Source organism: Watersipora subatra, chromosome 11, assembly GCF_963576615.1.
Source record: "Watersipora subatra chromosome 11, tzWatSuba1.1, whole genome shotgun sequence".
NCBI lineage: Eukaryota > Metazoa > Bryozoa > Gymnolaemata > Cheilostomatida > Watersiporidae > Watersipora > Watersipora subatra.
The window spans coordinates 14,957,366-14,983,419 of NC_088718.1; the positions used below are offsets into that span (position 1 = coordinate 14,957,366).

General features: G+C 35.3%; 1 protein-coding gene across 1 annotated transcript; it reads left to right on the forward strand.

The window, feature by feature from the left end:
• The first annotated feature begins 434 nt into the window (after positions 1 to 434).
• Positions 435 to 25,877, forward strand: LOC137408837 (galactoside alpha-(1,2)-fucosyltransferase 1-like). Its single transcript, XM_068095418.1, has 3 exons — positions 435 to 555; positions 15,807 to 16,149; positions 24,109 to 25,877. The coding sequence occupies exons 2-3, from the start codon at positions 15,807 to 15,809 to the stop codon at positions 24,975 to 24,977; spliced, it is 1,212 nt and encodes a 403-aa protein (XP_067951519.1). The 5' UTR covers positions 435 to 555; the 3' UTR covers positions 24,978 to 25,877.
• Positions 25,878 to 26,054: the final 177 nt, after the last annotated feature.

Genomic DNA, 26,054 nt, shown 5'->3' on the forward strand with positions numbered 1-26,054 from the left:
TACGTACACCTCATTCTACCTGTTTTATAAACCACTTATTGTACGTATGTATAACTCTTTATAAGACAGAAATCAAGAATTATTGTGTGAGTTGAAAAAAATTGTTTTAAAAGTTGGTAATCTAATAGTATTGCAGAGCCTGGATGGTGAATTGTAGGTTGTAGTAACAGAAAGTTCATGAGCTGAAACATATGATAGTGGATGTGGTAGACTCAATGACTGTAATGAGATGTTTACTGTACTTTCACTCTCTTTAGACATGAATCAGCTTTATTTCCTCATCAATGAATGAATGATGGACTTAATGCAGCGCCGTGAAACATACATATATTTGTACTAGCATGACTTACGCAGCGGAGTGTAAACCTAATAACTCTTTCTGATTGGCCAGCAGCGCCACTAATCTCAACAATGAAGGGGAGTGAGTGATTGACATTCAACAGCGTGGCAAGTCCACATTACTAACATGTAGTCAGTAGGCAAGGACCTTCCCTTGTGTCAATATAACATGTCTAGAGGGACGAGGATACAAATAATACATTAGATAAACAGAAGGTTAGTTATAGTTAATCTTATTCTCATCCTTCATTCTCATTTCAAACCGCTTACAACAAATGAAACTGCCAAAGTGGATTTATGAACCTGAATTGGACTGTGTAACCTTTCGTACCTAAGAATAGCATTTGATGGATATAGTTGCAAAACAACTGATAAATCAATCACCAGCTGCTGGTGTCACTTTACATCAAGCACCTGCTGGCCGTGTCTTTTTCGTACTCTCACACTCTTATGGGTGCCAGTTTTCGGATGACATTGTCACTTTCTGCATTAGTATAAATGACAGTAGTTTGGTTGAGAGTGTCAATCTCTACACATCTACTCTTGTTAGGCCAAAATTTCATCCCGTTCTCTCTGCCTCTTAGAATATTAGTGCAATGCATAATAATTTTTGTCCTATATTACTCGCTGTATGGCCGGTAACTTTGCGAGTGTCTGCAAAAGCTGTAACTTTCCCAGGTTTTGGTAACTTTTTGCATTCTCCCTACATCAATAGTTAACACGTAAAGACGGCTAAGGATATTCGAGACTGACTTCTTTTTTGAAAAAGGTTTGTCCTTACATAAAAGAGTGTGCCATGCCAACTTCTAATTTTCTGTTTTCAGCAAGTAGTCAGCAATTGCTTGATGTTTTGAGTTGAATGTGAAAGTTTTTATGCTTCCATTCTGGAGCATTGTAGTGTCTATACCTAGCGGTACATCTAGTTAGCTCGTGGCCTTAAAGGTTTTTCGGTTAAGGTTACCCCTTCCCTTTTACCTCAGCACTTTAAGGGTGTTTAAACAAAGTCTAATTACAGCTCTGTACCTGTGGAGACAATGATCAGGCCAAACAAACAGCTTATGTGTAGGGATGCTTTTAATTATCTCTAATCACTGTTTCCTATCAATAGACCTACAGATTCAAGAATATAGACGCCATAGTCCACATATCCCTCAGTGCCGCACAGAGCTACAATTAATAAACACATCGCTGTTTACCTGCTACCCTTTTACCTTAAAATGCTATAAACAAACTCACTCCAAGATCAGGCTATGGTTTTTAAGGCCACAATTTAATTTTCCAGTGTCCAATATGGACAAGTATGAAGTTGTATAAAGGTGAGGACTTTGATTTCTGGTCAAATTTGAGCGACAGAGCTGGCTTTTCATTAGTTGCCAATAAGTCTGAGAGTTGCACCAAGTTAACAAATGGGATGATTTATAGACGTGTCAGTTGTAAATAATTGCATACATGAATTGAATTAAAACTTAACGTTTGACCTTAATGTTTACTTTTGAAATTGGCCAATAGATTTCTTTATAAACGAGCCAATTATGATGGTGAACTAAAGCTTAGCCTATAAAATTGCTTCTAATCAAAATAGACCAAATTATTAGCCAATAGAAATAGACATACGATATCACTAACATTATAGATTGCCACATTTCTTAGATTTTTGTGTTTCTAAGATGTTTTAATAGCAGGTGATTCCATATTATAAAGCCGCTCACAAAATTCTTCGTCTCACAAACTTGTAGATTCTAATAGACCTAATATGGAAGATTTATGTTAATATTGGTGTGGAAAGTATTGGAATTATAGAGCACTTCAGAGGTCGTATAGCCTTGTTTTAAACTGAATGCTTTTCTGTAGACAACCAATGGAATTTGAGTGTAAATGTTGTCATAATAAATGCACGTAAATCGTGATTTATGTAGGCCTACATATTCTGTAATAGATGTATGTATGTCATAATGATGTACAACTGCCATGATATATGTATGTCTGTCGTAATAGACATACATATGTTATAATAGATGTATGCCTTTCATATTAAACGTACGACTGCTGCAATAGATGAATGTCTGTCTTAATAGATGAATGCATGCCGTAATGATGCACAACTGCCATGATAGAGGTAAATTTACATCCATCCTAATAGATGTACATGTACATACAATGTATATCGTAATAAATGTATGGCTGTCATAATAGATGTACATCTGTCATAATATATCTATGACATTCGTAATAGATGTATGTACATCTAACGAAAAGATGTATGTACAACTGTTTTAATAGATATATGCCCGTTTCAATAGATGTAAATGTATGTATGTCACAAAAGATGTTTGTATGTATGTTGCGTGAGGCCAGTAAAAAATCTTAGTGTGACCAAACTTTCTTGCTTCTTTAACCTATCTCCATGTAAACCTTTAAAATCTTTTATGAATTATGGAAAGAAAATAGTTGGTTTTAGATTAACAGCCTCATTGTTATGATCATTTTTTTTAATAGTTAAATTTGACACATATTTGTAAATTCTTGTTCTTGAAAGCTGTGACACATTAATTATTCCTAGTGGCAGCTAGAAATGTCATAACAGCTAGTGGCAGGCAGTGGCAGGTAGCAGTGAGTAATGGCAAGGAATAGCAGGTATGCTATATTATTTAGAGCGACCAAAGCTAATTGTATGTCAAGCTATATTTTTTGGTGTATGTTAGTTTTAGTTATAAGACCTACTTGCTGACACTCGATTGGCCAACGACAGTAAAGTAGATATAAAGCTCTCCTGATAAGCACAAATGCAAATAGCCTTTACCGTCAGTCTCAGCCTCAGGGTTAACTTGCTCATACTTTTTCAGCTTGCATCTGTCTTAAAACAGGCAAGTTCTAGCAAGTGTTAGCAAGTGCTGGCAGTCAGGTAGTTCTACTGATGACCAATTACTACTCCTACTAGAGATTTCTAATTTTTTTTAAAGATTATTTTGCTTTTTTTTAAAGTATTCAGTTTAGTCAATATTCTTATTAATAATCCTGGCAGTGAGATGACAGAGATTTGCTGACACAAAAATAACAAATCTTAAATAAATAAGGCATTCGGGTTAGTTGAAAAATACGAAGTTACAACAATAATGCTTAGCAACAGGAGTAAGAGAGCACAACTGCTACACTCGATGCCCGCAATGTTCGCCTAGTAATAATAAGTTTTGTACACCATTGTTTTGCAAAAAAGTTAATAAACTTTTCTTCAGCTGCCTTCAAAAAACAATGAATGATGGTAGTTCAGACAGGAATCTAAGCAAAAACTGTTTTTGGTGAAATTTATTGGTTTAGCGATCCTGCCATTGCTATGATCGCTATCCATCATTTTTTTTACGTCATCATGCCATTTGCACATGGACACGTTCATGGAAAAGCTGCCATATTTGTAGAAAATGATCGTCATTCTCTTATTTAATAGTATTGTCTGGTGTTGTTTTGATACTATAATAAAAAAATTGCAAACAACAGCATCGTTTTCAAAAATTCATTGCAAAAGCTTCATGTTTTTAACAATAAAAGTTGTCTACAAAGATGGCTGACAACGATAGAATGATATTAGAAAAAGCAAACGATTGTTACTACTGTTATCTAACACGAAAGAAATAATTTAAAGCATTCTCAAAGCTCATTGATTACCCGCTCAGAAATTATAGGCGAGCATTATTTATATATTCTAACAGATTCGCTAACATTGTGATCAAACCTGTCGAGTGAGCATAAAGCTAGAAATATGGAGTAGACAATTTGTTGATTGCTACCATCTTATGTAGAACATCTCAAGTGTTTTAATGTTAAATGATGCTGTAAGCAATGTTTCCCGTTGCCAAGCAACCGTAATCAGGGTTTAATGAGTCTGCACATACTCTCATGATATCATCACAACTCTGTATTAATGATATGTCAACATTCTCATTTGTTCCCGATCTCATGCTTTGCCTGTTTGACACTCATCGCTATTGAATCATTTGTTTTAGCATTGTTTAAAGTTAACTATGAACTTGCACATAACTTTAATAGATTTTATCAGAAAGTATCAGTATTTTTCTATCATTCATTCTATCTCACAATTGTTTTTGATGTTTGAAGTGATCTCACTGCCAGGAGGTTTTAAGAAAACCTGATCGGGTTAAAACACTCGAAAGAAAGATTTGTGTGAAATGATGTCACTAGTTGTTATCGTTGATATAGTTGATATCAGTTATATCAAATTGCAGCACTACGCTTGTCTACTCTGTTGGTCTCTTTGCACCCATAAGCGTCATACTCGAACTTTCGCTCAGTCTGAGCATTTTAACCGCGATGAAGTTTTGTTGATGTGATTCTTAAAACATCCTGGCAGTCAGATCACCTCAAACATCACAATCACAAATGATAGCGCGATACTGATAAGTTCTGATAAAACCTACTAGAATTTATGTAAGTTCATTTTGGGCTCATTTACTTTCAGCTATGACAGAATCATTCAAAATGCTTCCTCAGATTTTAAAAGTGATTTTCTTGTTGCTATAACAACTTGACTAATAGCAACTAGATGGAATGCAAGATAGCACTGAAGTGCCTTTGTTTATACAAAAGATAAACTAGTAACTGTGTAGGCGCTTGGCTGCAAATGTGTTTAGCTAGCTGGCACCCTGCAAATCTATCGTCTATACAACATATTTGTGTCACACATAGACATGGATACACCCTAATTATAACCTTGCTGTTTGTATTGATTAGTCAGAGTGGCAGATGGGAGGGAGGTGTTTATATTTCTGACTAGTTGAATAATAAATGATAGTAGGCCTATATGGAACTAACCGCTAGTAGATTCAAGCAGCTGCTAGTAGCTATTCGGAGACATGGTGCCGAACAAGCAGCGCACACAATCGTCAATGCGTGGGTTTTTAGCTTTGGACTTGAATAACTTTTAAGTTTTTACAGATAGACTCCCAAAACTCTATATATAATTATTCTGATTCCTTATAATGTTAATAACCTAAAGAGTTTCATGTTATCATTTTTTGTTCAAGTCAAACACCAATTAAGAGAGCATATTTACAAGCATCACCAAACATTTTGTAGAAAAAAATTCTTTTAATAGAACTCCCTAATATTCGTTTTTCTCCTAGAGTTTTAAATAGCTGCTTCTTGTATAGTGGGCTGTTGTGGACTGCTTGTTGTATAGTGGGCTGTTGTGGACTGCTTGTTGTATAGTGGGCTGTTGTGGACTGCTTATTGTATAGTGGGCTGTTGTGGACTGCTTGTTGTATAGTGGGCTGTTGTGGACTGCTTGTAGTATAGTGGGCTGTTGGGGACTGCTTGTAGTATAGTGGGCTGTTGGGGACTGCTTGTAGTATAATAGTGGGCTGTTGTGGACTGCTTGTTGTATAGTGGGCTGTTGTGGACTGCTTGTAGTATAGAAGGCTGTTGTGGACTGCTTGTAGTATAGTGGGCTGTTTTGGACTGCTTGTAGTATAGTGGGCTGTTGGGGACTGCTTGTAGTATAGTGGGCTGTTGTGGACTGCTTGTAGTATAGTGGGCTGTTGTGGACTGCTTGTTGTATAGTGGGCTGTTGTGGACTGCTTGTAGTATAGTGGGCTGTTGGAATCAGTCGATTAGTTTTAGTATTTGGTTGGCTCCAGCAATTAGCTTGTAGCAACTCTCTTAAAGAATAGAGAAAGCATAATATTATTATATTTTATTATTTATCTTGAGGTGTTGACTGATGTTCTAAAAAAAGAATCAAGGAGATTGACCTACCAGAAGCTGAGATATAGCCAGCCAAACACAGGTCTACCAGAAAACATAAGTGTTTTGGTAATCATCAATATGTGACATATGAAATCGACTTGTGTGCCATTGGTCGATTAAGCCAACTAATGCGCTCTCCTATAACAATCACGGCGTTTTAATTGGTTTAATCCCTGGAAGTATAGAACAATCAAGTTGGGCCTAACAATCATTGCTCTGAGAATTCCGAACCAGTCCCTCTGACGTGTAGATTAGTTTTAGCATAAAATAATTACACGCATCTATTATTTCGCAACATTTCGCTATCTTTCTAGTTCAGCTCAGTTTTGTTGTTCTCCCACTTAGCTTCCCTATTCAGACTCATCTTTAGCGTTGTTCAGATTTTTTTAAACTATAGCTAATAAATGGAATCAATTAAATCAATCTTGGTTATCATTTGGAATTTTCTACAAGTTATATTAGTTACATCATTTATTCTACACGCAGTTATTTTGTATAATATGCATTATGATTATTATATTAATCATAAAAAATAATCATAGATAAGATAATAGATAAATAGAAAAATCAAATCAAAAGTTATCGTTTTCTTTTCTTACAGCAAGAGCAGCACGGTCAAGTTATTCTTTTTAAATTTACGGCTGTAGTGAACTTGCAGTCTGTTAATAGTGACGATAATCATGAAAATCAACTGAATGCTGCAGTAGGTACACAGTAGAAAAACGATGAATGAACAAAAATTCCCATTCCCATTTCTTATTCTAAACAAACTGCAAATCGCGGATGTCGCATATAGACTATACACGCGCTGTTCGTTGAACAGAGGATCTTCGGAGCATATCTGTGGAGATCGAGTTAAAATTTGAAGCACAATAGTCAAAAGCTGCTCTTCTGTTTTGAAAAATCATGGCGAGGGGTTGTGGGCAAATGCCTTTACCACACAAAGTTTGCTTGATTTTTCTGGGAAACCAGAGCTAGTATGTAAATTCTTAACGATCGCGAGAAGCGTTTCACATCTCGTAGCCTAAAATAATCATTATACATAACGGCGGTAAGGGTGCGCAACTCCGGCACATGACCAATAAGTCGATTTCATATGTCACATTTCTCGAGATTTTCGAAGGATTCTCGCCTGGTTTGTTATTAGGTAGACCTGTGTTTGGCTGACTATATCTCAGCTTCTAGTTGGTCAATCTCCTTGATTCTTTTTTTAGAACATCAGTCAACACCTCAAGATAAATAATAAAGCATAATAATATTATGCTTTTTCTATTCTTTAAAATATGACTAACAAACATTTGAAACTTGATAGTTGGATTCCTTATAGTCTAAGAATTCTGCTGATATTTAAATACATGTATCCATAATGTCTGAATGAGAAACAACAAATACCCTAAAATCTCTAATTGAATTCCATGTCTGTTTGAACACCACCTCCATTTGAACGCCACCTCCATTTGAACGTTACCTCAATTTGACCGCCACGTTGACTATCTTTGATCTTTATGAACCCATAATATCAAGTGATCCGCAAAAAGAGTCTACAATATCGTATTAATGATGAATCGTTTACATTATTACCAATCAATTCTCTTGTTTTGCAACTCCAAAGCAATCTGCTTTTTTTCGTTAAAACTTTTAACGCAACGCCATAGAATTAACCAATAACGGTTTTAGGCTAACAGTAGTTCCTTGTTTAACGCTGTCTTAATACTTCAAAGTACATGCATATGAAAATAGTTTGCAAGTTTTGGGTCAAAGGTTGCAATTAGCCAGTAAATTTTTATGCATTGCACCTGTACTAAGGCAGCGTGAAAATTTTGCTCTGCCAAAAGTTGTTTAGACTCTAATATTGATTAGTTTAGCAATGCAGAAGAAGGGTTGAGGTCAAAAGACATTGTGGAAGGCATTGGACAACCAGATGTTCGTTCCATCAAAAGCAACAATCAGAACGCAGCTATCCGATTAAAGGATAAAAAATTTTTTGTTTCTGCATGTAATATAAGTTTGGTTCGTTCATGTCACTTGTTCGGAAATATATTTGTATAATTTGATAAATTATCATTATATAACTTATTAATATGCATATTTATAGCATGTTATTTAATAGCATCATTGCAGTGGTTTACAATGAATCAATGCTCATAAGTTCACTTCAATTGCACATAAAAAGCTAGTTTTGGCTGCAAACTGTAGCAAACATATTAATGAGCGAACTGAGCTTTTATGCAACATTGTTAAATATAGATATAAAATAAAAATATGTTGTCAAATTTACAATGAAATAAAAATTCAAAATTCCAACAAATTGAACGACACAGGCTATGATATCATCGCAGGTTAATTGCAAACAATAGATATCAACTGGTAGAGATATTTTTCAGATTCTTTATGCATATTTATTAAAAGACCATTGACAAGTTGGAGGTTGGCATCCAAAAGGTTTGATATCGCTTCACCGAAAAAAGAGAGCAAAATACAGGTGACATTCGTCTCACCAGTAATAAGGCTTAATTTATCTTCCGAAAATTCTGATGAGCCATTTGAAAAATACACCGCCACCCTCTATTTGAATGCCACTTCTAATTGACCGCCACTATAGGGAGTAGGTTGAAAAATCGAGCGCCATGATGCTCAGTTAGAGGTTTCACGGTATGTTGAGATATCAAATTTGGTCTGAAATAGCCTATGAAACAATAGCACTCCAACTGTTCTGTACACACTCCAGCTAGTAGTAGATACTATCATCTAGTACTAGATACTAGTAGCTAGTAGTAGGTACTAGCAGATAGTAGTCAGTACTAACATCAAGTAGTGATACTAACAGCTAGTAGCAGATACATGTTTTAACAGCCAGTAGCAGGTACTAGCTTCTATTAGTAACTAACCAGTTACTAAGATTGTCGACATTTATGCCTAGGCTTACATTGTCTCTTTCCTCCTTTCACTCATTATATAGGGTATTGCCACATTAGTGCTTCCGAAATTGGATTACACCGTAGTTTAGCAGAGCTATTCTACTTTGATTAAGGGGAGGTATGCTCATGCTACTGTTGTACACATTGTTCAACAAGGGCATCACATGCCCATGTCAAACAGAACATGCGTGTCAATGTTTACTTACTGTATTTTATTGAAGTTTTTTATGATATTTGAACTGACTGCATGCAATCAAACGGTAGGTTAAGATTACCATGCAATTCTTTTAACAGATGTCTTAAAATTTGAGTAAAAACTCGATTTTAGAGCCAAAGTAATTTTTAGCTTGCCAGCTGGTGAGCATCACAATGAGGTAGAACAGCGATCAAAGTGTTGAGATTAGTTTTAAAAGATATGTATAGCTCTATGACAATGTTATTAAGATATGTATAGCTCTATGACAATTTTATTGTTCAAGTTAACATTCAGCTTCCTCCTTTAAAACTGGACTTGCACAAGTTTTAGTATATTTTAATAGAAAGTATCCGGTGTTTTTCTATCATATGCGATTATTTTTGATGTTTGAAGTGATCTGACTGCCAGGATGTTTTAAGATTAATACTGACAAAACTTGATCACGATTATAACGCTCAGAAAAAATACGTGTGAAATGATGTCACTAGCTGTTATCATTGTTATAGTTGATATCAGCTATTGTGTTCAAGTTGCAGCGTTATGTGTCTCGATTCTGTCGGTCTCTTTACAACTATAGACACCACAGTCGCTCTTTCACTTGATTTGAGCTTTTCAACTTCCTTCAAGTTTTGTCGATTTTAACTTTGAAACATCTTGGCAGTCAGATCACCTCAAAAATCAAAAATAATCACAAGTGATAGAGAAATATTGATACATTCTGATAAAATTAACTAAAATCTTATGCAAGCTCATCTTTAAAGAAATAAACCACTTTGCTTTTCTCACACGGCGCATAAAGGGTCTGTTTTGGAGGTGCTAGGTGGCTGGTGTGCGTTAAAGCAGATTACCCAGCATTCTCTTCTTACTCGCTAGTAAGTAAAATAAGTTACTTAAAATATGGTATCAGGAAATGGCAGCCTTAAAATTTAAACTGGAATGTTTTATACTGAGCGTTACAAATCATTTATTCTTTGTGAGGGTCATTTAACAGATGGTTTCACTATTGTCCGAATACACAAAAACCTTTCCATTGCCTTGTGGAGGAACTTCTGTTTTTAATCAAATGCAAAAAATGTTGTGTGTAATGCATAGAAAGACTCTAAGATAATTAGCTTTAGAACCTAGTTTTAGAGTAAGTCCATATCAGTAATTTTGTGAGCAATCTTATAATATCAAATTACCTGATACATAAAGGTTAACTGTTAGCACCAAGATTTTTTTGCAGTAACAGCAATAGATAGCATTACATATTGAGGTTTCAAAAATATTTTTTGTTTAATTTTGACCAAGTATCAGGTTTGTTCGACAATTTTAAGTAGTGAAGATGAACAGAAATATTTGCAATCATTACAAAATATTGACCAGAAGCAGCTGCGATGCTGCATAATTATAGTATTATATATATTATATTATATATATTATATATATTATAGTAACACTTTAAAATCAGAATCAAATTTTAAACTTTTATAAAAGTTGACATAGCCATATATATAATATTTTCTAACCTTAGAAAAAAAGGGTATTTTTTCAAACCAAAAACTGCATCTAAAGTAAGCACAAAATCTAAATTTTAGTGGTATATAAAATAGCTAGCTCTACTAAAAAAATTTTTTATTTAATAATGTAAAAAAGGCTTAAAAAAATTATTTATACAATGTCAATAATCTTCAGGAAATTATTGGCTATAACAACAAAATTGTAATGTTATACATGTTTTGTGACCTCTCATATTAGCCATGCTCATCATAGTGAACAATGACATGTTTCCTCATAGTGGCTTTATTATTTTACGCTACAGAGGACATGTTTTCATTAGGCACCACGAGAAGTTATGAGTAGGGTTGTAGAAGTTGTGTGATCAATGTTTTTTGTATTCTTTGAAACTTAGTGTAGAAGATTCTTTGTAAGTTTGTACAAAATAAAAGTGTTGACTTGGGCCATTTCTAAGCTTTTTAAAAAACGGTTTTCAGACGTAAAAACGTTTTTTTACGTCTTAAAACTTTTTTACTGAAAAACTTTCGAAGCCACCTGTGAAAATGATAGATGGGTAAGGATAACTTACCTGTCAAATTGATTGATTAAAAGCTTTTCTATAACACTTTTACTTGATTGCAGCAGAGTTAGAAACTCCTGGACATTTCACATAACAAAATTTACGCCAATTGTGTCACTCATTTCATAGCAATAAAAAAAATTAAACCTGATATTTGGCTTTGGCAATTTAGCATTCATTTTTTATTGTCAATTTTGAAAAAATAATAGAGCTATTTAATTCGCCGACATGAAAATTCCAATGAGTGCATTTTGTAGAAAAAAAATTTATTTATCTACTTTTAGTGGTTTTGATGCTACAAGCAAATGAGCTGCGCAGTGTCAGAAAGCTGGAGAGAGCGGCTTGCTGACTTAAAAAATTAAAAACCGCTCATTTTTTAACCGAATGGTCAAAATATTTTCTGTTCAAAATCTCCATTTATGAAAGCAGATCATGTGTTAGTAGGTTTTAAACAAATAACTTCTGAAAATTTTTACAAACATTTTTTTAACCTCCCTATTTCTGTGATGGAATAGTTTTTTGCTAGCGTACTCCACAAGATGCACGTACAAGCCAATCGGTGTAATTCTACTACCACTACTTAAAGGTTAATGCCAACTAACATATAAATGCGGAGTAGAAATTTTTAATTGAAGAAATATGCTTGAGTTTGCATTGTAATAATCTGACATGTTGGTTAACCACAGCAGCATTACATGGTGGCCAGATAAGGGAACGATGTATTGAAATGGTGGCCAACAGAAGTGCTTTTGTCTTGCATTCAAATGTTGTCTTATCGTTGGTAGTTGACATCATAGCCCATGCTAGTTATCGGTAGTTGACCTTAGTCTGTGCTTTGCTGAAAAAGCGGTAGCCTCATATCACAGCTTGGAACTTGCATCGCGAGAACCTTTGTTTCCAAAAACTGTTTCTTTTTTGTTTTTCTGACAGGGAAATCATTGCTGAAAAAGAAAGTGTTACAGCTATATAGTTATAAACAGAAATGATATCAAAATTAAGTTAGTAACTTTTAAATCGCACACATAAATGGTAAAGTGTCCTCCCAAAAAAACTATTCATGCCGAGCTGAAGCAAGTTGTCACAGCTGATTCATCAATCAGCTGTGACAATCACTTATGTAAAGCTCATTGACAACACACTATACTAAAAGAGTCTGGTGTCTAGAATAAATGCATTTTAATGGTAAACAACAAATTTATATGATTGACTTATTACAGATTTTTTGGCTCCAGAGAGCCAAAAGAGGAACATTTTTGGCTCAGTGTTGTAGGAAAAGTGTGTGCCAACTGATATCCGAAATGCAGAGTAGATTACAATGAACAACTGCACTGTATGCTATGCATCAGTTAAACTAATTATCTGCTGTGGTATGAGCTGACATGTTATTGATAAAATATTATATGAGGCAACAAATGGTTCCTGCCCAATGTGACCAAACAACAAGCGACTTCTACAAAAAAGTGGCATGAGAAACAAATGATTGATGTTAAAGTCAAACTATTTAGCTTTATGTTTCCAGACCTTTATATAGGTCACTGAAAGTCTAGCTAGTTCTCTTCATTACTGATTGACACATCTCCAGCGATTGGCACATTTCCAGCGATTGAGACATTTCCAGTGACTCTTTACAAGGAAATGATATTTTTCAAAACACCACAATGATCATTAAGCTTGACTAGTCAAAACACAAAAATTATTGACTATATAAGGCCATATACTCTATTAATTAGACGATCATGAAAAATACGACTGGTATGACGATACAGTATGAAGGATCCTTTTACGAAAATGTTGCTCAAAGAAGAGAATCGGTGCTGACAACTAACAGAAGAATCAGCAAGCAATAAATATGGCAGACAATTTATGAACTTGCGAGAAGATTGTGTTAATGATAAAATGTTTTGACAAACTCTAAAACAGAATACAACATTGAAATACAAACACTATGTTACCAACCTTGACTAGCTTGGTTGTTACAGATATTACTTCAATGTTTACCAGCTCACAGAATAGGATTTGGATACTATTTAAAAAGATCATCCTTGTTTAGGTTCATTCAACTTTGAACTGACAAATATAACCACAGTAGATGCTCCTATAAGGTAAATTTCACATAACGTAAGCAATTTGTGTAAAGGTTTTGCTTTGTACACATCAAATATTTCATATCACGTTAAGTGCCCAGTCGGCACAAATTCATGCATAATGTACACCTTGTGGATGGTTAACATTGAAAATATTTCTTCTCCTCTTGTCACACTTGAGAGAAAAAACAACAGATAAAGTCATCTCTATATATACACTACTATTATTCTGGCAGTCTAGTTCGCTGTGAAAAATCGTCAAGTGTGTCGATAAAAGACACATAATAAGGCAATTATTCTGTGTAGGTGTTAGAGCGTCGGTCTACCAATCTGATCTGTCTGAGTTGGAGTATCACCTATAGCTATACTTTATCATAACCTTGAACCTTTTTGATGGATAGATGGATGGACACATATACACTGCTCTTATTATAGTAAAATTGTATTTAGTTTTACCTTATTTTAGACATATTAAACATTTTTATTGTTTTTCTCTTGCAAAATTGACTTTGCTGTCTGGAATAAAAGAAAAACTCGAGGCGAATTGACATTGAAGGCATGAGTTCAGGTTCATGAGCAAGGCGTGAGTTGAAGTTCATGAGCAAGGCATGAGTTCAGGTTCATGAGCAAGACATGAGTTCAGGTTCATAAGCAAGACATGAGTTCAGGTTCATGAGCAAGACATGAGTTCAGGTTCATAAGCAAGACATGAGTTCAGGTTCATGAGCTAGGCATGAGTTCAGGTTCATGAGCAAGGTATGAGTTCAGGTTCATGAGCAAGGCATGAGTTTGGGTTCATGAGCAAGGCATGAGTTCAGGTTCATGAGCAAGGCATGAGTTCATGTTCATAAGCAAGACACGAGTTCAGGTTCATGAGCAAGACATGAGTTCAGGTTCATGAGCAAGGCATGAGTTCAGGTTCATGAGCAAGACATGAGTTCAGGTTCATAAGCAAGACATGAGTTCAGGTTCATGAGCAAGACATGAGTTCAGGTTCATAAGCAAGACATGAGTTCAGGTTCATGAGCTAGGCATGAGTTCAGGTTCATGAGCAAGGTATGAGTTCAGGTTCATAAGCAAGGCATGAGTTCAGGTTCATGAGCAAGGCATGAGTTCAGGTTCATGAGCAAGGCATGAGTTCATGTTCATAAGCAAGACATGAGTTCAGGTTCACGAGCAAGGCGTGAGTTGAAGTTCATGAGCAAGGCATGAGTTCAGGTTCATGAGCAAGACATGAGTTCAGGTTCATAAGCAAGACATGAGTTCAGGTTCATGAGCAAGACATGAGTTCAGGTTCATAAGCAAGACATGAGTTCAGGTTCATGAGCTAGGCATGAGTTCAGGTTCATGAGCAAGGTATGAGTTCAGGTTCATAAGCAAGGCATGAGTTCAGGTTCATGAGCAAGGCATGAGTTCAGGTTCATGAGCAAGGCATGAGTTCATGTTCATAAGCAAGACATGAGTTCAGGTTCACGAGCAAGGCATGAGTTCAGGTTCATGAGCAAGGCATGAGTTCAGGTTCATAAGCTAGGCATGAGTTCAGGTTCATGAGCTAGGCATGAGTTCTGCGTAACTCATTGTAAAATTACAGCAATCATGGACTATAAACCAAGGGAAAGTGCTTATTTACTGTCTTCAGAGTCATCCACAGTGTCCTTTACAACCTGGCCTGAATACTCTGAAACGTGTCGATGAACGATGAGAATATTCTTCAGGAACAACATACTGCGTAATAGCAGCCATTATTATGACACATTTTAACTTTAATATTCTATAAAGTCTTTAAAAATAAAAAATCTTATATCTGTTTTTTAACTCAGAAGGTTTAGTTTTTTTTTTAAACTTAAAAGTGACATCATCTAAAGAATTAATAACAATATTACGTTAATATTTTATCAAGAAAGTAGTTTCTTGTTTAACTCGGTCTAATAGTTCAACGTATTTGAAAAGCAGTTCAGCAAAATCCTGAAGAAGAGGGCGTTAATGTCGATACCTACCAAAAAGAGTGCAAAATATTGGCAAAATTAACATCACTTCATGTAAACAGGTTAAACTTATATTCTAAAATTCTAACGAACAAGTTAAAAAATACAGCGCCTTTCTTTATTAAATTCACCTCTAATTAAACACCGCTATTAGGGAAGAGTTGAAATCTTATAGAGCGCCATGACGTTTTAATATGCCTTCAATATAGGATGTGATTACGCTAAGTCTTACGCTAAGTTTTACCCTGAGTCTAGTCTTTTTCTTTTTTGAAGAACCACAGGAGTGAGTTTGGGAAGATCTGGGAACAAATTAATCAATTTACATGCAAATAAAGCAAGAAGCAAATAAATTACAAAGCAAAAACAGATTTCATTCAAAAACATAATACATCTTCTCAGGTTGTTCTATTTGGTCCATAATTAAAATTATTATAATGTTACAATAATTTTTGTTTATTTGTTTATTTGTAGATGGCGCCAACCAGCCCCATAGAGAGAAAGCATTTCTGTTTGACTATAGCCATAGCAGTGTTTTTATTTACAATGCTAGTCTATCGGTCCGCCTCCCCTGTAGCCTACAATGTCTTTAATTCGCAATGCGACTGCCGATCTAGCGAAGAGCCTGAGTGTATTACTGTTTGTAAAAAAATTACTTCAGTTTTTCTACCAAAGTTATATGATCACGGCTTAAATCAAACAGCCACACCGGCATCAGCTGCTGTTACCACGACAACGCCACCACACCCTGTGATTCCTAATCTCGGAGAATGCGATGCCTGCTTGGCTGGAAAATCTCTTGTCACCGTGAATAAAGGTAAGTTGGACATGAGGGAAACCTTTAGGGGTGAAAGGTGAATAGGTCATAGGTCATATTTTGATAGGAGCCTAAAGATAAAGCAAAGGTAAACATTAGGGGAGCTGCTGAGGTTGCAACTGAGTGAGTGAATATTCATGTAAAAATGGATGAGTAGCCAAAGTGTGCAATTTAGTGTGAAAGTGAGTGCAAAAGTGAATGAATGAAATAGTTTACAAATGAATGAATGAGACAATGAATAAGGGAGTATAAATTAATAATAAAGGAATAAATAAAATAAGGTGATGAAATCATCACGCTCAGAGGCAAACTAACAATAAATTGAAAAGTAAAAAAATGAAAAACATGGTAAATTGCGAATAAAACACAAAATTCAGTCATACCGCAACATATGAGCTTAATGCGTTCCAAGACTGAGCTCGTATGTTAATTTACTCGCGCCTCAAGGCACCATTTATTATATAAAATAATCAGGTACAAATAACCCATTAGCATACTATAAAAAACACTTAAACGGGACATTAAGGTAGAAAAAATGTGTTTTTAATTATTTTAATTCAGTATCTGCGCTAAAAAGTAACCAATACCTATTTAGTTGTTATGATCTGCAATAAGATGTAACATCACTATTTACAGTACTGTATGACGCTTTTACCTTTCAGACAGACATAGTGGCCAGCGGCTGTGTGTGAGAGACTTAACAGCAATGCACTCAGTACAATAAACTTCTGTGGCCCCATGTAATAAAAACTTTGTATTTAATTTTCGCTCAGCAGCGTTTTGCCTCGCGTTCGCTTTGACCTTTAGCTAACCTTTTAAGAACTTTTCTTAAAGGTTGACTTGCAACAAAATTCCCATTACAGTTATTTGGTATCAAAAAATTCACCATGTCTTACTCTGTTGTGTTGTAGGTGCAAAATATGTGGGAATGTGATTACAAGCTCTTAAAAGCTCAAAAACGAACAGTTAATCGCAGCCACACGAGACCGCCATAGTTTGGATTCTTCTTCCAAAACGACTCAAATAGGACGTAGTTGTACAAGATGATTTCTGTTTACATTTTCATGCAACCTCATTCGTCGAAATATTTTCACAAAGGTACTTCAGGCATTCAATAAATCCATGTTTATTGTTCTTACGCATTTGTTTTATCGTCATTGTAATGCTGTCACTTCTAGCACTGATATCTTATAACTTACCGTAAAAATTTGTTCAATTTTTTAACCTTACTTTGAAGGAGTACATATCATTGTTTGATAATCATGACGAGCCTGTTGGTCACCTGTGATAATCGAAAAGTGCTGCAAAAATTATTTGCGAAGTATTGGGTCACATGATCAGATTACGACTAGACAATTAGATCAAGCTGAAACAAAACTGTAAAGTAGCGAGCATCTATATTTAATACAAGGTCTGTCTTCAGTAGAACCTGAAGTGTTTGTCATAAACTAGTGCTACGAGGAGTTTTATGTTGAGCCTTTTATTGGCCTTTCAATTCACGTGAGACCATGATGTGACAAAACAATAACCAAATGTAATGACTACGTCAGAGAAATAAACTGATTCCAATCTAAGGTGGCTTTTCGTATTTGAGCTTTTAAGAGCTTGTAATCACATTTCCATGTATTTTGCACCTACAACACAACAGAGTAAGACATGGTGAATCTTTTGATACCAAATAACTATAATGTGAATTTTGTTGCAAGTCAACCTTTAATAAATTTGGATGGAAAAGCTAGAGGTACTTGAAGATAAAACGTGCTCAGTTCATAGATACACACTATCAGCGAGCGATGTTGTTCTCGAAAGCTGTCTCTTGCATACTTGGTCATAAGTGACCATCAACAATCGGCTTATGTGATTGTATCTCAAAGATTACTCATATCTCAAAGATTATTCGTATCTCAAAGATTACTTGTATCTCAAAGATTACTCGTATCTCAAAGATTACTGGTATCTCAAAGATTACTCGTATCTCAAAGATTACTCGCATCTCAAAGATTACTCGTATCTCAAAGAAGAAACATGGTAGAAAGTCAGCTTTATCTCGAGTTTCTCTTGTGTGTTAGGGCGCTCGTATGTAGAGGTATGATTGTATTACAATTTCTGATGCAATAACATTGTATCATTGTATCAAGTATCTGTGAGAATATATCAGCAGACGACATCAAAGGGAATCTGCAAAAGGGTTTTAAAATGAGTTCAGACACTTTTTCAGTTCCCTTTCCTATTACAGTAACGAACAACTTGAGCATGCTCTGGGTCAGAAGTGCAATCATTATTGCTGATAGTTATGTCATTATTATTATTGTTATTATTTTTATTATTATTAATTTTATTATTACTTTTATTATTATTTTTATTATTATTTTTATTATTATTATTGTTGTAAAAGTTTTTCTTCACAGTCGTGAGGTGGTAGGTGACTGGTTTTAGTCCGTGTTGAGTCCGGGTTTTAACAAAAGGCCAAAGGATCCAACATCTTCCTCAATTCTACTAAGAGAGGACCTTCCTCAATATGTGAGCAGTTCCTAAGATGGCTGCCTTCTGTATAGTCTCAAAAGACATGTTCACTCCCACCTCGGCCAAGTATGCTATATGCCTCATTGACATTGTTCCGAGTGCACCAATTACTATTGGTATCACTTCAGTCTTCACCTTCCACAGTCTGTTTATCTCGAACCCAAGCTCTTTGTATTTACCAATCTTCTCATCCTCCTTCTGTACTACCCTTGTGTCTCCAGGTATTGCTATGTCTATGACCTGACACTGTTTGATTTCTTTGTTTATTAGTATCAGATCTGGTCTTCTAGCTTCGATAACCTTGTCTGTCTGCACGTTGAAGTCCCATAGCAGCTTCACCTTCTTATTCTCCAAAACAGCTTCTGCACGGTGGTTGTACCATTTTTCTGTGTGGGGCAACTCATGTTTCTTGCATATACTCCAGTGCACTGCACTCGACACTTTGTCATGCCGCCCTTTATATTCTGTCTGGGCGATCTTACTGCATTCGCTGACTATGTGGGACACTGTTTCAACTTTCTGCTTGCACAATCTGCATTTTGGATCGTTTGTTGACTTTTCTATCTTGGCCTTCCTATGGTTGGTTCTTAATGCTTGATCCTGGGCAGCAGTGATCAGGCTTTCAGTCTCTCATTTGAAACATCTCCTCTTCATCCATTGCCATGTCTCCTGTGCTGCTTGATTCTCTGTCTGTCTTAGATGTTGTTCGTTCATTGGCTTATCATGCCAGTTTTGCTTTCGTACAGTTTTCTGATGGTTTCTATACTCTTGTCTTCCATCTTCTCTGTTGGTATTTATGATCTTACCCGCTGTTCTTATAAATTCGACTGGGTTGCCTTCTGTGTACTTTTTCGGACTGGGACTTTCGTAATTTGCAGTTTCCTCAACACTAATTAATCCTCTTCCTTCTTGGTCCCTTTTAACATATACTCTATCTACATCAGATCTTGGATGAAGACCTTTATGCATTGTCATAAGTTTCCGTGTTCTTCTGTCCAGTTGCTGTAACTCAGCCTTCGTCCAATGAATAATCCCTGCTCCGTATCTGTACAAGAACACAGCCCATGTATTGATAGCGGTAATGAGATTTCCAGCAGTCAGCTTTGATTTCAGCATTTTCATGAGCCTGTGAATGTATTCCTTTTTGATCTTAGCTTTCATTTCAGATTGTTTTATGTCGTCTGCCTCCATAACTCCTAAATAATTGTAGCTTTCATCATCTTCTAGTTCATGGATTTCTGTTTGATTTGGTAGCATGATATTTCCTCTGCCAGTTAGTTTCCCTCTTATCATGGTGATGGTAGCGCACTTATCTAATCAAAACTCCATACCGATGTCATCGCTGAAGATTCTCATTGTGCGTATCAGTGTCTCAATTTCATTTTTCTTCTTCCCATACAGTTTCAGGTCGTCCATATACATAAATGGTTAACTGCACATTTGTTTTTGAGATGGTATGATGGTTTAACTTTACACAGTACAATTGTGAGGGGTATCATTGAAATCACAAACATCAAAGGAAAAAGACTGTCTCCCTGAAAGATACCTCGGCTAATCGATACTTTTCCTAGTTCTTTCCCTCCACTTTCTAGCTCTGTTTTCCATTGTTTCATACCTGCTGTCATGAATCTCTTGATGTTTTCTGAGATCCCTAACATATCTATTACTTTCATTATCCATGAGTGGGGAACCATATCATACGCTTTTCTGTAGTCAATCCATCCCATCACCAAGTTGGTTTTTCTTGCCTTACTGTCTTTCATAACACACTTGTCTATTATCAATTGATCTTTAGTTCCCCGACTTTTTCTACCACATCCCTTCTGTTCCCATGCTAGTAGTTCATTTCTCTCCTGGTGTTCATAAATGCTGTCGGAGATCATTGCAGTCAGTACTTTGTACATTATTGGCAGGCAGGTAATCGGTCTATAGTTTTATGGTATGTTGCCTTTGCTTGCATCCTTAGGAATTAGCACCGTTCTTCCTGTTGTCATCCATGATGTCGGAGTGCCTCTCTGGATAATCTCATTCATCTGATTCACAATTCTCGTTTGAAAAGCTGTGAAGTTCTTGACCCAGTAGCCTTGTACTCCATCCGCCCAGCGGCTTTCATAGTGATAATCTCCCAAGGACTCTTTTTAATCCCACAACATTGATCTCCATATCAGTTTGTTTCTCTAAATCTTTGTAGTCATGTTCGGCCTCCTTGATCCATTTGGCATCTTCTTTATAAGTGTGCGACTGTGCCCATATGTTACTCCAGAACTCCATGGCAGCATTGGGCTCAGGCGGTGGTATCTGTTTCTGTTGTTTATTTTCTAGGCTTTGGTAGAATCGTTTCTGGTCTGTTTCAAATAGACGGTTTTGTATGAAACTGATTCACTCTGTCAGAATATCTCTTAATCTTTGCTATTGTGGATGTTACTCTCTGTTTAAGTTCCTCAATCACTCGATCTATTCCTTTTTTTCTTCAGCTAATAACCTTGCTCTATTTCTCTTGTGATGAATTGCCTACCTTCTTTGATGCTATTCATCTTTGCTAGATCTTTACGTGTTTCCTCCAGTTTTCTTTCTAGTCTCATTTTTCATGACGGTATTTGGGTTCTCTTGCCACTGGTTTTCGGTTCTTTCTGTAATCTTTCCATTACCAGCCGTGCTCCTGCATATATCAAGTCATTTGTACCTCCAATATCAGTGGTGTCAATAAACCCGATCGCCTGATTGATTATTCCTGTTTCCTTCCTGATCTTATCTTTCGGTATTTTCTTTAATTTTGGCATATTTCACTTTTGCTCCAGTTCCTCAATGATGTCTTTGAGGCGATTGATAATCTCTCTCTGTTCCTCACTGGCCTTTGGTTTCTCGATTGGCGTCTCTATTATTTCCACAGTAATTTCGCTCTCCATTTCTTCTTCAACTGTATCCATATGTTCATTTACGTTGTTTTGAATCATAGCATTTGGTGGGGACGATGTTACTCTCTGTTTTATCTCGTCCATATCCAAGTCGGACATCAGTCCGTTTCTTTTTATGACTCGGACTTGATCTGCTGTCCTTTGATCTGTTGTGGTAAACAATCCTCGATCTTTCCATATCTGATGCATCCTTTTCATGTATCCTCTCTTCTCTGGTTGACTTTGGTAGTAACATTCTATTGCATTGATGTTGTTTATTCGTGTCCATCCTCTCCTCTTCCCATTGTGATTAGTTGTCCCAGTAACAGGTTGACGACCGCTCCCTGCCTGGGGTGGCGCAGGTGAGCTGCCGAGCAAGAGTTGACAGGCTTGTTCTGTCCGCTCGGCGTCGTAGGGGTTTCTTTCTGTTTGTGTATTCATCATGGGTAGGAGTGGTGATTTGTATAGGGTTTTCTCCCATTGCCTTAATCATTTTCCAATGCTACAAGGCAGTAGGTTTTGTGTAAGGTTAACTCCATTAGCCTTAGGTTGAAACATCAACCTAACCTACACGGCAGCAGGCTCTACTATGAGTTTCTATAAAAGCCTTCTCACAGTAGTGGGTCCAGTTAAGCGTCAGGCACCAAGCCGATATTAGTGGATCCTTACCAAAGTCAATCCACTACTGGCGCTATTTTGTTTTGCATGTTTTATTATTATTATTATTTTTATTATTATTTTTATTATTATTTTTATTATTATTTTTATTTTTATTATTATCATTATTTTTATTATTTTTTATTATTATTATTATTATTATTATTTTTATTATTATTTTTATTATTATTTTTATTATTATTTTTATTATTATTTTTATTATTTTATTATTATTTTTATTATTATTATTATTATTTTATTATTATTTTTATTATTTTTTATTATTATTATTATTGCTATTATTGTTAAAAAAATCACTGTAAATAGTGCTGTTACTAAATGAAGAATCATCAGAAGTCTATAGATCTATAATTTGTGAAGCCTTAGTACCTATAATCTATCTGACACAGCTGCTCAAAAGTGAAGAAAAAATAGCTATCAAAATTTCATGTTTCTGTAAAGCAAAACTGTAAACATGTTTTCTATTGGCTTAATGCAAGGGTATGATTGCTTTCTTTTATTCAAGTACAATTATGATAGGCTAATTAATCACTGTAACTATTCACTAATCAGAAAGGTTTTGTACAAAGCTTACTAAAGCTGCACCAGCCACACTATGCTGCTCATTGTCTGCCATTAATGTGCTTCTTACCTTGAGTAACCTGAATGTGTTTGAAATTCATTATGACTTACTTAAAAATGTTTCGAAGTAATTTTTTAGGTATTGCAGATGATAGAAAAATAAAATTCAGAGCAAATCATAACAATATTTAAATTGGTTCTGGTAACTATAAACCATTATGACGGCAATAATATTTGCCGAGGCAGCAAAGAGGCACATTTGCAGATATTTATGGAATATTGATATTATATATTCATGCAATACAATTTGATATAATGTATTTATTGATATTTATTGAGCTGTTTATTGGATTCATTAAAATAAATACAGTTAAAACAGAACAAATTCTACTATAATAAGAGCTACATGTATTTTATACGTTCAGCTGTTCGAAGGCACAGTTGAAGGTTGAGAAAAAGATCGCAGAGTCTAGGATTGCATCCCTCTTCATTCTGCTTCAGTGTCTGAAATACTACCACCTGCGTAAATCATTCGCCATCAAGTAAAATAGAATAATTGTGCACCCAGAAATGTTCTCAGTGTTTCATTGGCACTCATGATGATCTATCACAGCACACCAGAGTACTAGAGTATGAGGTGAAATAAAACTTCATTGCTTTTTTTTTAAGCTTTTAAAAATAATTATAAAAAAGACAACTTCAGGGAAAACATTTTTGTGAGTGTTGGAAAAGTTTGGGTGTTAAATTTAAAACAAACTCGTTCAGTGCAATTTTTAAAAGAAATATTTACTTATTTTCAACTGACTCATAGAAAATAAATAAATATTCATAAATAATAATAACAATTCATAAATAAATATTTAGGATATTTATGAAGAATTATCACAGCTTTGCCACTAATTTAAATGCACTATGTATGAAATATCGAGTTTGGAGTTCAAGGAACAAAATGAGAACACTTGGCTCACAGTAGTAACTGTCCTTTTCATCAAAAAGGAGATAGCAATTACAGAGTATTAGACAGAATTGAAAAATACATTCATGTGTAGAAATGAGCAATAGGTATGCACTGTTCCTGAATCTTTTTCATCATTTGGTCTTTTGCTGTTTGATGAATATTGGTTCCCTTCTAGTTTATTTTCAGTGGCTGAGCATTGACTAACGTTGTGAAGTAGTTATCTCTAATATATGATTAGCTTATTTTAATATTGAGCTACAATATTTAGACTATTGTGCGACGTTTTCTGTATTAGTTTCAACAATATTTAAAAATGTGCAATTTCAAAAAATGCTGGTGTTTCAGGTTGGCTGTGTGGACAGGCAAGGATAGGAAACAAGATGTTTATGATGGCGCCTGCAATTGCTGCCGCTGCAAAATTGAATCGTACCTTTGTTTTACCACAAGATGGCGGTAGCTGTGATTGGATTGATATGCTAAAAGAATTTTTCATTTCTGTTAGCTCAACTGTTCCTCTTTTACCAGAGAAGAGCTTCAAAGATTGGGAAGTTTTTGGCGAGGGTGGATTTACACATTTTAGTCCAATTGAGCCGGACTCAAACCAAAATATTTCCATCGGGGGTTACAGACAATCGTGGAAGTATTTTAACAGCAGTAGTCAAGCGAGTGCTTTGAGAGAGACATTTAGATTCAATAAAAAGTATGACTCAGCAGCTGTCCATTCTCTAGAGTCAGCAAAATCAGCACTTAAAATACAACAGCCTATTTTTGTCGGTGTCCACATGCGCATAGGAGACCTCAAGGACAAAGATCGCTTAAATTATGGATACCAAATGGCAAACCAAAGTTTTTACTTAAATGCATTAGAAGCAGCAAAAACATGCTTAAACCAATCAGAATCTATTATTTTTATTGTGGCATCGGACACACTGAAGGATGCTAAAGAAATGCTCTCTCCAGCAGAAAAATTGTACAATATTGTCTGGTTACACGGGTCAGCGTATGAAGACTTTGCTACGCTGTCCTATTGTAATCACAGCATTATTAGTGGGGGAACTTATGGGTTCTGGACAGCGTGGTTGGCTGGAGGTGAAACGTTCTATTTTAGCAATTTTTCGAAGCCTGGTACAAACTTTCACAAGGGTTTTATTGCAAGTAATTTTTATTTACCTCAATGGAGGCCTGTTGGTTGGTCAAAATATGTATTTCAGTAATTAATGGTTATAAATTAGTCAAAGATTTATTAAATACAAAGTCTTGCAAATTTTTGAAAGTTTTAAACATAAAAAATATTTGACATATCACCAAAAATCATTGGCCTTTTCCCATTTGTATCATTGTAGTGCAAAAAGCTTATTCCTTGACCTCTTTTGTCGACAATCTTGTGGTAGGTTTTTTTAATTTAATTGTTGAGTTGTTCTCTCTTATGTTTAGCACACGACATATATTTTAAATGCAATTTTTCTACAACGCATTGTTAAAGTGATGTTGCTATTTAATTTTGCATTAACTGTTCACCAATTGTACACTAATTGTACACTAATTGTACACTAATTGTACACTAATTGTACACTAATTGTACACTAATTGTACACTAATTGTACACTAACTGTACACTAATTGTACACTAATTGTACACTAATTGTACACTAATTGTACACTAATTGTACACTAATTGTACACTAATTGTACACTAATTGTACACTAATTGTACACTAATTGTACACTAATTGTACACTAATTGTACACTAATTGTACACTAATTGTACACTAATTGTACACTAACTGTACACTATCTTTTACTACAAGTTTTATGCATTCCAGGTTTGCCGTTTATTTTGTAGTCTAATCATGCTAAGAAATTTTTAACCAAATTTATTTTGCTCTCAAGAGCACAATAACTCTCCTCAGCTGCTCACGATGAGTTTGACATTTAAAGGTACCAAGTATCATAGGTTACCAAGTAAAATAGAGATGATTGTGTATGATATACACTTTATATATCAGGTTTTGTATGCTGTATTTGTACACTGTTGAGAATTAGAAACATGCAGTGGTAGCTCGCTGAATCCAACTTTGTGATCTCTTTGTACTTATGAATAATAAAAGCAAGCAATATGGCAGCTTGGAGTTGTCTACTTACGATGTTTCTTGAGTACAGTAGACTGCCAGAATGCTAGTAGCGTATATATAGAGATAACCCTACGCGCCGATTTCTCTACCAAGTGTTACTGACAAAAATGAAAGCGATATTTTTAGGGCTAACAACAAAATGAGCGCTATTAAGATCA